General features: G+C 44.4%; 1 protein-coding gene across 2 annotated transcripts in view; it reads left to right on the top strand.

Moving 5' to 3' along the window:
- PI4KA (phosphatidylinositol 4-kinase alpha) overlaps positions 1-13,166 on the top strand; it is a 96,218-nt gene that overhangs the window by 13,167 nt on the left and 69,885 nt on the right. For both annotated transcript variants that reach the window (XM_068563728.1, XM_068563729.1), the window contains exons 2-3: positions 9,310-9,426; positions 12,302-12,395. In XM_068563728.1, coding sequence (XP_068419829.1) covers positions 9,310-9,426; positions 12,302-12,395 — 211 coding nt within the window. The remainder of the gene's footprint in view (positions 1-9,309; positions 9,427-12,301; positions 12,396-13,166) is intronic.

The raw sequence follows: 13,166 nt of genomic DNA, 5'->3' as shown, positions 1-13,166 counted from the left end.
TGAAAATCTCTTCCTTGTAGTTGGATTTTTTAGACCATTTACATTAATGTAATTATTAATATGGTTGGATTTAAATCTACCATCTTGATATTTGTTTTCTATCTGTCCCATCTGGTTTTTGTTCTCTTTTTCTTTTCTTGCCTTCCTTTGGATTAATTCAGCATTTTTTGGTATTCCATTTTATCTTCACTTTTGGCTTATTAGCTATAGATCTCTCTTTTTAAGTGGTTGTTCTAGGATTGAAATATGAATCTCTTTAATTTATCATAGTCTACCTTCAAATAACATTATACCACTTCACTTATAGTGTAATAACCTTATAACTGTAATTCGATCTGGCCCCATTTTTTTATGATTGCTGTCATAGATTTTTACTTCTATGTTATAAACTCCACAATACATTATTATAATTTATTTAAATAATCATAAAATATGAAAAATATGTGTATTCATATATACAGTATTTTCAGTTCTCTTCATTTCTTTATGTAGATTGATGTTTACACTTTATTGATTTTTTCTTTTTTTTGGGGGGGACACACCATGAGGCATGTGAGATCTTAGTTACCCGGCCAGGGATTGAATCCGCACCCCCTGCAGTGGAAGTGTGAAGTCTTAACTACTGGACCACCAGGGAAGTCCCCCTTACTTTATTGGTTTCAACATTTCTTATAGTACAGGTCTGCTAGTGTGATTAAGTCTCTCAGCTTTGTCCTATTTGAAAAAGTTTTTTTTTCAGCTTCATTTCTGCTGACTATAGAATTCTAGGGTGGCAGCTGTTTTTATTTTAGCATTGGTCTATATATCTGTCCTTACCCTAGGACACTGTCTTGATTACTATCACTTTGTAGTAAGTTTTGAAATTGGGACGAGTGAGTCCCCAAACTTTGCTCTTCCTTTTCAAGATAGCCTTGTCTGTTGTGGGTCTCTTGAATTTCCCTGTGCATTTTAGGATCAGCTTATCAGTTTCTGCAAAGAAGTCACCTGGGGTTATAATAGGGATTGTGTTGAATCTGTAGGTCAATTTGGAGTATAATTGCCATCTTAATATTAATTCTTATCATCCATGGTCATGGGATATCTTTCCATTTATTTAGGTCTTTACTTTCAGTGAGGTTTTGTAGTTTCTAGAGTGTAAGTTTTGCACTTCCTTTGTTAAATTTATGCCTAAGTATTTTGTTCTTTTGATGTATTGTAAATGGAATTAATTCATGATATAAAATTCACCATGGAATAATTTCTTAATATCATTTTCAGTCTGTTCATTGGTACTGTACTGTATAGAAATGCAATTGATTTTTCCTCTATTTCCTTTATTGTGGTAAAATATACATAATTTAAAATTTGCCATCTTAATCACTTTTAAGTGTACAGATCAGTGATATTAAATACATTCATAGGGACTTCCCTGGTGGCACAGTGGTTAAGAATCCACCTGCCAGTGCAGGGGACACGGGTTCGATCCCTGCTCCGGGAAGATCCCACATGCCGTGGAGCAACTAAGCCCCTGTGCCACAACTACTGAGCCTGTGTGCCACAACTACTGAAGCCCGCATGCCTAGAGCCCATGCTCGCAATAAGAGAAGCCACTGCAATGAGAGGCCCGCGCATCGCAATGAAGAGTAGCCCCTGCTCGCCGCAACTAGAGAAAGCCCGCGCACAGCAACAAAGACCCAACACAGCCATAAATAAATAAATAAATAAATTTATTTTAAAATAAATAAATACATTCATAATGTTTTACTACAATCACCACCATCCATCTCTAGAACTCTTTTCATCTTGTAAAACTGGAAGTCTGATTAAAGTTGATTTTTCTATATTGATTTTGTATCCTGCAACTTTGCTGAACTTATTTATTAGGTCTAATTTTTTTTTAGTGGATTATTTAGATCAGCGGTCCCCAACTTTTTGGCATCAGGGACCAGTTTCTTGGAAGACAATTTTTCCACAGACCGGTGTGGGAAAAGGGTACGGTTTCCGGATGATTCAAGTGCATTATGTTTATTGTGCATTTTATTTCTATTATTATTACATTGTAATATATAGTGAAATAATTATACAACTCACCATAATGCAGAATCAGTGGGAGCCCTGAGCTTGTTTTCACTTGCCACTCAGTGATGGGGTCTTGATATGAATCTGCGAGCAATTGATTTATTATGGTCTCTGTGCAGTCAAACCTCTCTGCTAATGATAATCTGTATTTGCAGCCGCTCCCCAGCACTAGCATCACCGCCTCAGCTCCACCTCAGATCATCAGGCATTAGATTCTCATAAGGAGCATGCAAGCTAGATCACTCGCATGCGCAGTTCACAGTGGGGTTTGCGCTCCTGTGAGAATCTAATGCCGCCGCTGATCTGATAGGCGGCGCTCAGGCGGTAATGCAAGTGATGGGGAGCGGCTGTAAATACAGATGAAGCTTCGCTCGCTTGCCTGCCACTCACCTGCTGCTGTGCCACCCGGTTCTGAACTGGCCACGGACTGGTATCGGTCCATGGCCTGGGGGTGGGGTACCTTTAGCTCACGTCATCTGCAAATAGAGATAGTTTTTTCTTTCCAATCTGAATGGCTTTTATTTCATTCTCTTGTCTAATTGCCCTGACCAGACCCTCCAGCACAACACTGGGTAGAAGTGTTGAGAGTGAACGTCCTTATCTTGTTCCTGATCTTGGGGGGAAAGCTTTCCATCTTTTACTATGTACAATGTTGGCTGTGGGTTTTTGATAGATAATCTTTATCAGGTTGAGGAAGTTCGTAGTTTGTTGAGTGTTTGTTTTTTTCTTTTTTTGGCCACACTGGGAGCATACAGGATCTTAGTTCCTCAACCAAGGATCGAACCCGTGCCTCCTGCCATGGAAGTGTGGAGTCTTAACCACTGGACCACCAGGGAAGTCCCTGTTGAGTGTTTTTATCATGAAGGGTGTTGAATTTTTTCACATGCTTTTTCTGCATCTATTGCAGAGCTGGTTTTTAAACTTTGTTAGGGCAGGTCTGAAATAGCTTTTGCGACAGGGGTAGTTTAGCCCCATTGCTGAGGTGTGGCCCTTCGAGTTCTCCACTGAATGCTTTGCGGGTTTTTTGCTCTGGCTGGGAGTAACTCAGACTCCTCTCAGCTCTGTAAGAACCCAGGAACCATTCATCTCACAGTTCCTTGGTTGTTTTTTGCCCAACATCGTGGAGTATTACCCTATCCTGGTCTGTCTTAGTATATTCATCAAAGACTCAGGGGAACTCTTGCAGATTTGTGGAGCTTTTTTTCTGTTGAGCTCTCTCTTCTCCAGAATTCCCAGCTGCTTTTAGACTTCCAGTACTCCCATTTCTGTCTCCTCAGCTTAGTGAGACCAGCATGATCTGCTTGGAATGCCCTTCCCTGTTTTGTGGTCCAGGATGCATCTTCTGGCAGAAAATCAGGGCAGCAGGGCTCACCTTGTTTCCTCTCCCCCAAGCATTTCAGTCCTGTGCTGCTTTCCCCGTGGACGAAACCAGTGGTTTCATGTATTTGTCCATTTTTCTGTTGTTTTATGGTAGGAAGGTAAATCCAGATCCTGATGTTCTCTCATGGCTGCAGGTGGAAGTTCTTGGCTCACCGGATTTTATTGCTAGAGCAGACATTGCAAAATTCTATCTGTTCATCCTTTTATACCTGGGAAAGCTGAGGCTTGAGGGAGATGATTTGTCAGTTTGCCAAAATCGGCATAGTTTTAAGACACAAGCATCATGTCACAATCACCTTTGTCTATCATGCTCGCTCTGAGTCACTTAGAAAATGTTGACTTATGTTCAGTGTTCTCTAAGGGGGCAGGGCGTAGGAGAATGACAATTAAGAAACAGATTTAACAACAACAAAATACCACTAATACTTAAAGCATAATCTTCAGTTCTCAGGGACTTTTGTTTCTCCAGGAAGACTATTCCCAGAGGTTTCAGATAACAAAAGTTGCATACTTAAAAGTTTAATTGGCCAGCTTATAACGCTATTATTGTAGCTTAATTTTGACCTACATACCCGACCTACACCCACTCTCATGTTGAGTTCTCATCTGTGGTGTTCTGCCCACTCATCCAGACTTGTGAGGGCATCTTATTTTCTCTAACTTGGTTCAGCATTTCCTTACTTTGGCAGTAAATTCACCTCAAGGCATCTCTCTTAACAGCCTTGGGTTAAAGTACTGTCAGGGCTTCTCACAGTCTAAGGAAGTAACCTCTGTTGCCTCCTGTGGTCTGTTCCTTACTGGCCTCCTCAGAGTGGTGTGCAGAGCCAGCCCCTCTGGATCCTTTTCGTAAATGGGAGCAACCCCAGCCGTCTCTTTCAGATTTTGAGCTTAGTGACCTTTTATAATGACAGGCTCTTCCCCCCATCACCCCAAAGAAAGAAAACTACTTGTTAATTTGTTGTAAACTTCTGAAGAAAATTATTCAATGTTATTTTTTCATTTTTTCTTCATTATAGCGTTCAAGCTTTATTCTGCATTAGAACTTTGACCTCTCTGTGCCTCACTTTTGTAAGCCGTAGAATGGGGATAGTTAATGGGGATGTGGTGGGCACGTGACCAGGGGACACAGTCCCGTCTGCAGGGGGCGGAGGGTAAGTACACAGGGGCTCCAAGGTAAGACATGAGAAGGGCAGGCATCTCAGCCCAGGGTTCTTGGTGGGCTCCTGAGAGGTGTGAGGGGACAGACCTGATGTCCAGAGCAGCTTGACAAGCAGGAGAGGGGGAGCTGTGTCTTAGAATGATGGGAGGGTTTTGTGGGGAGACGAGGCAGGTTGAGAAATGCTGCAGACAGTGGAGACCCTGGAAGCGGCCTGACAGAGGTCCAGGCTGGGTGTCGGTATGTGGGAGGACCTCCCTTGCCAGGCTGCACATGTGCGTGGAGTTTGTGTCGGAGTTGGGGGCCAGCGGGGGTGCATGAGCGGGGGGACAGAAGTCGGGGGGTCCAGGGAAGTGCCTGCTGCCTGAGATCATACTTAACCCATCAGGGCCAAGTTGCCCAACCTGTGAAGCAGGATGGCACGTGATCTCCTGAAAGTGGGCGCTTGGCAGCCGAGGCCGCGCCCTCCCCCGGCCTCTGCCTGGGACCCTGCCTGTGATTGGGGGTCGTCAGTGGCCCTCAGGCCTGGGGCCGAGCGTTCTCTCAGTGTGGGGGTTGGGCCTGTGTGTGCTGCGTGTTTCCTTAGGGAAATTTTACCAAGGAAAGCTCAATGTCACAGTCCAGTATTTCCGTGATTTTTTTGCTAATGAAGTAATTTAATCAATTTGGTTTTCGTTTACACAGAGCTGTGGAGCATTTTCAAGGCTGCTTTGTGAGATTGAGCTTGACGTGCCTGGGCCTCCTGTCCCAGGTGGCACCGGCCTGGGTCCCCACCCAGCCATCCCTCTCACTGCAGCCACGCGCCTGCGTCAGGGCCAGATAGCTGCATCACCTGCTTTTTAAAAACCTTCCTACTTAGACTGAGACTCTTGGGAAAGTTATAGTTAAGTAGCAGTTGCTTTGCTGATATTAAGATGTTAGAATTAAAGAAGTTGTAGCAGGACTGTTGTATGCAGAAAACATCTACTTCGTTTAGTTGACCTAGATTTTCTTTCGGTTTTATGTTACTTCTTTGTTCTTGGATTACCCAGATTCTATCCATTGAAATATTATACACTCTTCACTTATTTTCTGAGCTCTAAGACTATAAGTATTATTGTCCTTTTAGAAATAAGATTTGCATTAGTGGCAAAATTGTTTCTACTATTTAAAAATTTTTTTTTCTGATTCTGCAGTTAACAGTATTCCTTACAGAAAATACAGAAAAGAGTAAAGAAGGAAATAAATATTGCCTGTAACCTGATTAATTTTTATATCTTTCTAGATAGGCAGTCCAGGTTTTGAGTTTTGTTTACAACTCTGTGACCAACTGTATTAGTTTCCTATTGCTGTTGTAACAAATGCCCACAACCTTAGTGGCTTAGAACAGCGCAAATTTATTGTTTTATAGTTGTTTAGAAGTCTCACTGGGCTAAAATCAAATAAGTGGGCTTGTCAGCACCATTTGTCACACATAGTTCATGCTAACTACCTGGTAACTGGAGTGATCGACTGTGTTAGCTGATTGGCTTCATCCTCCCACCTTTATGACAGGAGGTGGTTTTGCAACTTGGAGCCTGGAGCCCATGGAACTTAGGCTCCTGTCCTCCCCAGAGATGGGGAGATGGGCGCTGTCTCCCTCGATGTGTACATTCCAAAGAGGTGGCTCCCCAGGTCCTCGAGAAGGACATTCCTAAGTCATAAAGCTCGCAAAGTGCCAATCTAGTCTTCAAAACAATTTATGCACCGTTCCAAGAAAGGAGGAAATCCTTCCTTTGGCAAGTCTTCTAGTGTGAGTTCTCAAAGAAAGAGAAGGAGAGGGACAGCTCTTCCCTTACTTTCAACCAGGAGAATTAACGCCTCTTACATGACCTCATCTCTGGTCCTCACCTGGGTTGTCTGTCCCCCTCTGGAACGAGGGCAGGGCCTGGTCCGAGGTTCACTCTGCATCCACAGTGCCCAGGGTGGCGCCTCCCTCAAGTAGTGCCCAGTGAACAGTGAGTGAATGAGTTAGAGGCGTCCTGCTTCCATCGACCCTCATAGGAGCCATTCGAAGGCCGTTAACTGATGCACAGTGGCGTGGACTATGCCCACCACTTGCCGTGGAGCGAGTCCTGAGCCCAGGTGAGGGCTGTGCCTCCGTACCTGGCCCCACGGGGACGCTGTATAGATGGGAAGCTGAGGCTCGACGTGTCGCCTGGTGACTCTGGGTCTAACTCCAAAGTCCAAGTGCATTTCACTTCCACAGAAAAATACAGCATGATCCTTACCCTGCCCCCCCAAAAGCCTCCAGGGACAGAGGACAGGACTGAGAGCACGAGCATATAAAGTCTTAGGCTTGTCTGTGTTGATGTGTGGGACTGTTGAAGGGTCATCTTTTCTGTAGTTACAGCTTTTCCATATTTAGTAATGAGGTTGGGCCAGTCCTGCCACGTTTCTGAGTCTCACTTTGTCCTCCAGCCTTGGGGTCCCCCCCAGGTCTATGTTGCCCGGGGTGGGGCCTGTGGGAGGGCTTCCACAGGCCTCGGGTCAGTGCCGGCTCAAGGGTCAGCTCTGGATCTCAATGGCTCCTTCTGATATAATCCACCTTGTGGTGGATTTCTTATTTGCAGGCGTGTTTCTTGAGAGACTTGACTGTCTGTTATGTGAGTGTGAGTCTCTGCAATGATCACTCTACCGTGCTTGGTCTGCAGCTCCTTCGTGTTTTATTTCCCCTGATCGTAAAGCATGTTCTCCCAGTGACGAGGGGGAAGTTCGACTTCCGTTCCTCTCTTGCTCGTTGCTGTGTGCTCTTTTGCCTAAGCATTTAATCACACAAGCATGGATTCCCCCTCATGTGTATATATATATTTTTTTTTTTAAAAAAATAAATTTTACACTTTTATTTATTTATTTATTTATTTATTTATTTATTTATTTATTTATTTATTTATGGCTGTGTTGGGTCTTCGTTTCTGTGCATGGGCTTTCTCTAGTTGCGGCGAGTGGGGGCCACTCTTCATCGCAGTGCACGGGCCTCTCACTGTCGCGGCCTCTCTCGTTGTGGAGCACAGGCTCCAGACGTGCAGGCTCAGTAGTTGTGGCTCACGGGCCTAGTTGCTCCGCGGCATGTGGGATCTTCCCAGACCAGGGCTCGAACCCGTGTCCCCTGCATTGGTAGGCAGATTCTCAACCACTGCACCACCAGGGAAGCCCCTATATATTTTTATTTTAACCTACTGTATGTTTTTTCTGATTACACAAGAAATATTTTCCTTTTGAACATATTTTGGCAAATATAAAAAAGCATGAAGAAGAAATGTCTCACCTCTGGTCATCCTATCTCTCAAAACTATTAACACTTTGATTATATATATATATACACACACATATATATACAGATATACATATATGTATATTTTGGGCCACGCCTCATGGCTTGCGTGATCTTAGTTCCCCGACCAGGGATTGAACCTGGGCCACGACAGTGAAGGCACTGAGTCCTAACCACTGGACCACCAGGGAACTCCCTGATGTATTTTCTTCCAGCATTTTTTCTGTATGTAATTCAGATCATTCCTTTCGTGAGCTTATAGAATTATAGAACATTTAGAACGTTGTTCTGTGTCACTGCTTAGTCATAGAAAAATGCCATTTTTAATGTCTGTAACTTTAGGTTAAACTTTACAAAAGCATTGTTTTTGTAGGTCAAAAATGGTTGAATATCAGCAGTTAGGGTTTAACCTAATATTTGATCAAGTGGTTGATCATGATTATTTTCCTAAATGTTAAGTGTTTAGATTGTTTCAGAGTTTCAATTAGTATACACAACACTGGGGTGAAAGTATTTTACATAATCTTTGCCAGTTTCAATTTGTCCTCTTGTATTTGCCCCTTTAAAATCTGAAGGGAACAACAGCAAATTACTTTCTATAAAAAATTACAGTGGTAATTGACTGATGCATTTTCAGGGCAAATGGCAATCACTGGCTTCCATTTCCTTTGCTATTAGAACATCCCACCAGACCACGTGAATGTCAGTGAGAGACTTCTCATTGGGTCCATGGGACAGCAAGGTTAGGGCCTCCTGGTGTATCTTAAAGCTCTCTTCAGAGCTTGCTCTGGCAGAGATTTTCAAGATTGGCATCACCTGATTTCCTTTTCATAATAAATCCTGATTTTTAGTTCTTTTATGACAGACATTTACTGTTGGTTTGTTCTGACGATAATCCTAGTGTTTCTGTTTATTCAGGAAATTGCTGACTGCCTGCCTGCTGCCCTCTGCCTGCCACCATGCCACGTCCAGTAACAATATATATTGTTTACTGAGCACGTACTGTGTGCCCCGCACAGTTCTGAGTGCTTTACACACATTTAATGTTTAAAGAGCCCTAAGGGGAGGCCTTGTGACTATAGGTAGCTTACCTGTAGGTTTTCATAACCTGCTCATGGGCACCACTGGGAAGTGGGGACCCTGGACTGCCCTGACACCTAAGGGCAGACGTTAGCCATCGTGCTTTACCGCCTCCGTGGACACAGCCTTTCAGCTCTTGGTCCAGGTTCCTTGGAGGGGTGTGTATACCATCATTACAGAGGCTGGAGGTGTCCTTTTTATGACCTTTTGATTGGAAAAAAATGACTTATTTGTTGTATATATTCGCTGGGCTTTTTGGTACTGGTTTATCTGAGTGTGGGTTTATATATTTTTAAGCTATGGGCTTTGTTTGTTTGTTTGTTTGTTTGGTCTCATTTTCTAGGTCCAGAAGCTGCTGTGTATGTGCCCAGTCGATTTCCATGGCATCTTCCAGTTGGATGAAAGGCGGAGAGACGCGGTGATTGCATTGGGCATTTTTCTCATTGAATCTGATCTACAGGTAGGACTTGGCTAAATTAAAAGTGTTTCTGCGTGCAAAAGAGGGTGCAGTTAGGGTTTAAGTTTGTGCCTACTTTATTCTCCTAAATCAGGCCTAGAGGAGCGCTCGCGAACCTACCTGGTGGAAGTGGTCAGCTGAGGGCGAGTGATGGGGAGGGGGCAGAACTGGTGGGAATGAGACCTCTATGGACATGTCCTCAGGAAGGTGCGGTTTTTGTTTTCGCCAGAAAGTTAGAGTGCTTTGTGAAGTAACCACGTACCCTCCAGAGTAGACTTGATTTTAAACCTCAGGCAAAACGCTCGGAGACTCAGAGTAACCACTTCTTTTCCTTCCAAAAGGACAGTGTTCTTTGAGATAATTGTGATATAACAGTCTTTTTCAAAACTATGATAGATATAAATTGTTTTAGAGCACATGTTAATGTGCCTTTTAAAGGTGATTTACAAACCAGTGTTGTCACTACAACAGAAAATGGCCATTTTTTACCAAGGCTAATTGAAGCAAATGCTCAGTCACTGGATACAGAATCTTTTATCTGTTTATTTTCATCATTGCCGAAAATCATTTTTTAAAATTCTAAGTTTAATCGTCCTATGTTAAAAAAATAAAGATGTCAGCTATTTGAATTTTTATTCATCTAAAAAAGTTAGCTTGCATGTCCTGGAAATTTTACTTCAATAAGAATTAATATTTTTGACAGAGTATTTATACATTTGAAAAAAAATAAGCATTTTAATTTTAGAGAAGTATTTCAAAAATTAAATAGGTTATCTGATCAAGGCCACACGAAAAACCAAGATTAGATGCATAAGCTGCATTTTAATTCTTCTTCTTCCTATTTATTTATAAATGTGAAAATAAAGACAATCATTTTCTATTTGCCAGGTCCTATTTAAATTTAAATATAAAAATAAAGGGAGGAAAATAAATTTTCAAAAAAAAAACCTGTGTAAGAAACTACTGCTATTCGAATGAGTATTACTTGAAACTATCTTTGGCAAACACATCACTTGCTGGATTTACCTGTGAGCCCCTAATATGTGTATCGGGTTTTTTCAGATGGCAGGGAAGAGATGAGTACAAGTTACTTTTGTTGTGGTTTGGGTTCCGGGTCAGGGGTTGGCAGGGGTGGCAGCGGCTGTCCCATGGGACTCACAGTCGGCCTGATCTTCCCAGGAAGCCGGGGGCCTCACGGACACCAGGAGAGGAGCCCGGTGTCTGCCGGCCCCTGCGCCTAGGGACCAGCTTTCTCGTGATCCACCTGAAGTTTGTGTTCCTTTCCTCCATCCCGGGTGGGCGCTGGCACTGGCCTCCTTCGTGCCCAGTTAGTGGGCTGCCCTGGCGGCAGCCGTGGCCAGAGTAGCAGTGGTGGTGACAGCATTGCAGGGTGTGTGGGGAAGAGCCTGGGCCGCTCCCTCTCTGCAGGGTCTTGGTGTGCGGCCCCTTTGGGGTCTTGTGTGTGTTAGTACACCAGTTCCCTGGGCAATTGTTGCACAGGAAAAATGGTTTTGTTTTCACTAAAGAAGGTTCTCTATTTATTTTGGTTACCTGCTGTGGCATAAAAATTACCCCAAAGTTGGTGGCTTAATTACCCCAAAGTTAGTTGGTTTTGTTTGGCGGAGGTTTTTGCTCATGAATCTGCAATTTAGCCAGTGCTCAGAAGATCCCAGTCTCTGCTCCATTTGGTGTCATCTGGGGTGTCTCAAAGGCTGGCCCTGGAGTCACCTGAAGGCCCCTCCCCCACATGTGTGGGGTGATCCTGGCCGCTGGCTTTACCTTCTCTGGGGCTCTTGGCCAGGACCCTTCTATGTGCATGGCCTCCCCGTGTGGCCTGGGCTGTGTCACTTTGTCACAGCATAGTGTCTGGGTTGCAAGAGTGCGTGTCCTGAGAAAGAGCCGGGGGAAGTGGCTCTGCCACCTCTGAGCTAGCCTGGGAAGTCAGGCTCGTTCATTCTACTTTCTACACGCAGCTATCCCTCGGCATCTTCGGGGGATTGGCTCCGGGACCCCTTGCAGGTACCACAGTCCGAGGATGCTCCAGTCTTCCATATAAAATGGTGTAGTACTGTCGGCTCTTTGTATCCACGGACGTGGAACCCTCGGATACAGAGGTCTGACTGTACACTAGAAGCAAGTCACCAAGGCAGCCCTGTTTTCAGGGGACGCGAATTTGACTCTGCCTTTTGGTGAAAGGAGTGTGGCAGAATTTGCAACCATGTTTTCAAAGCTACATGTTTTTTCAGCGTTTCAGAACATCAGATAGTGTCCCCTTCTCTGGAGCACACTTGTCCTTCACGGGGGCAGCCGCATGTAGGGAGATAGCCAGGAGAGCTAGTAGTGGAAGGTTATGAACTCTATGCTGATTGGCTAGTTTGGAAACTAGATGAAAGTAATTTTTCCATTGGCTAACATTGGCTATAAAGTCTAATGCTCAGTTTGAGAGGAGCAGAAGGAAACATGAAGCCGAAAATTTAAGAAAGGAAGGGAAGAGCACAAGGGCCGTGAACAACAGAAAGAAGCATCACCAAGTTTGTAAGCTGCTCTCCAGTCTGGAGGATGTGGTCCTGAGGTTTGGGTTTGGGGACTTTAAACACCTGGCAGGAGGCAGTTCTGAGTGTGTGCACACGTGTCTTCTTCTGGAGGCCAGAGCCAGGCTGGACACTGAGCAGCAGAGGGCAGGTGTCGGCCTTCCTGTTGGCCGGAGGGACGCTGCCCGCCATGTGCAGCAGGAAGGGTGCGACGCTGTGCAAACGCCCTTCTCTGAGATGATCAGGATGTGGATGTGCTTTGTTTTGGGCTCAGTCTGTGCTAAAAAGCTACCAGTCGTGTACTTAATTAAATGTAATTTTTTTTTTTTTTTTTTTTTTTTTTTTAGCACAAAGATTCCGTGGTTCCTTACCTTCTTCGACTTCTTAAAGGTCTTCCCAAAGTGTATTGGGTAGAAGAAAGCACAGCTCGGAAAGGCAGAGGTAGTTTTGCTTAAAGTTTCCCTGAATGCGAGGAAGCGTCTGTGTGTTCCCCGTCTGTGAGGATTGAATGTTTAATCACACTAACGCGGCAGTTAGGATGCTTCTAGCTGGTTCCACTCCTGTGCCTGCAGCACTAGCGCTTTCTCACGTCGCCCAGAGCCCTGGGCGGGACGAGCGGGGCTGAGCAGGACCACAGGGACCCTCAGGAACCTTTGCTCATGTCCCATTGGCTGCCCTGGGTCCCCTGCTGTCCCTGAGCTGGTCTGTTGCCTCAGATGGAGAGGCTCACCCTGCAGTGAGATCAGTTCTCCAGATGGCTTGGTGGCTGCCCAGAAAGGAGGGCTGAGATGGGAGTTTGGGACTCAACCACCATGTCCACTGTCAGTAGTTTTATCACTTTGTCGATGTTGCTAAATTTCCACTGAACTTTGCATCTTTGCAAATGGAATAAATTCATGTGTATTTCTTTTTAACTTGTGTTTGATACTGATCTCTCTTTAAGGTCAAAGAGAAAGTTAGATAATCTTTTCTCTCTTCCCCTCCACTGCCCTCCCCTCACTTCCTCCCTCCTTGCCTTCTTCCTCCCGTCCCTCCCGAAGTATTTACATAGGTCCCCTACATGCCAGGCATTGTGCTAAACGCTTATAACACTCATGATCTTGTAAACGGATTTCCCAAGACTCCAAAATCAGCTTGGAAGATCTCCAACATTTCAGAGTTCATGACCCATGAGACTGAAGTTTCCTTGTAATCTCTCTCTCTGAGGTCCAA

The sequence above is a fragment of the Eschrichtius robustus genome, chromosome 14 (genome assembly GCF_028021215.1).
Source record: "Eschrichtius robustus isolate mEscRob2 chromosome 14, mEscRob2.pri, whole genome shotgun sequence".
Lineage (NCBI taxonomy): Eukaryota > Metazoa > Chordata > Mammalia > Artiodactyla > Eschrichtiidae > Eschrichtius > Eschrichtius robustus.
Note: the sequence above shows the minus strand (reverse complement) of the source record. Positions and strands in the feature narration are given on the sequence as shown.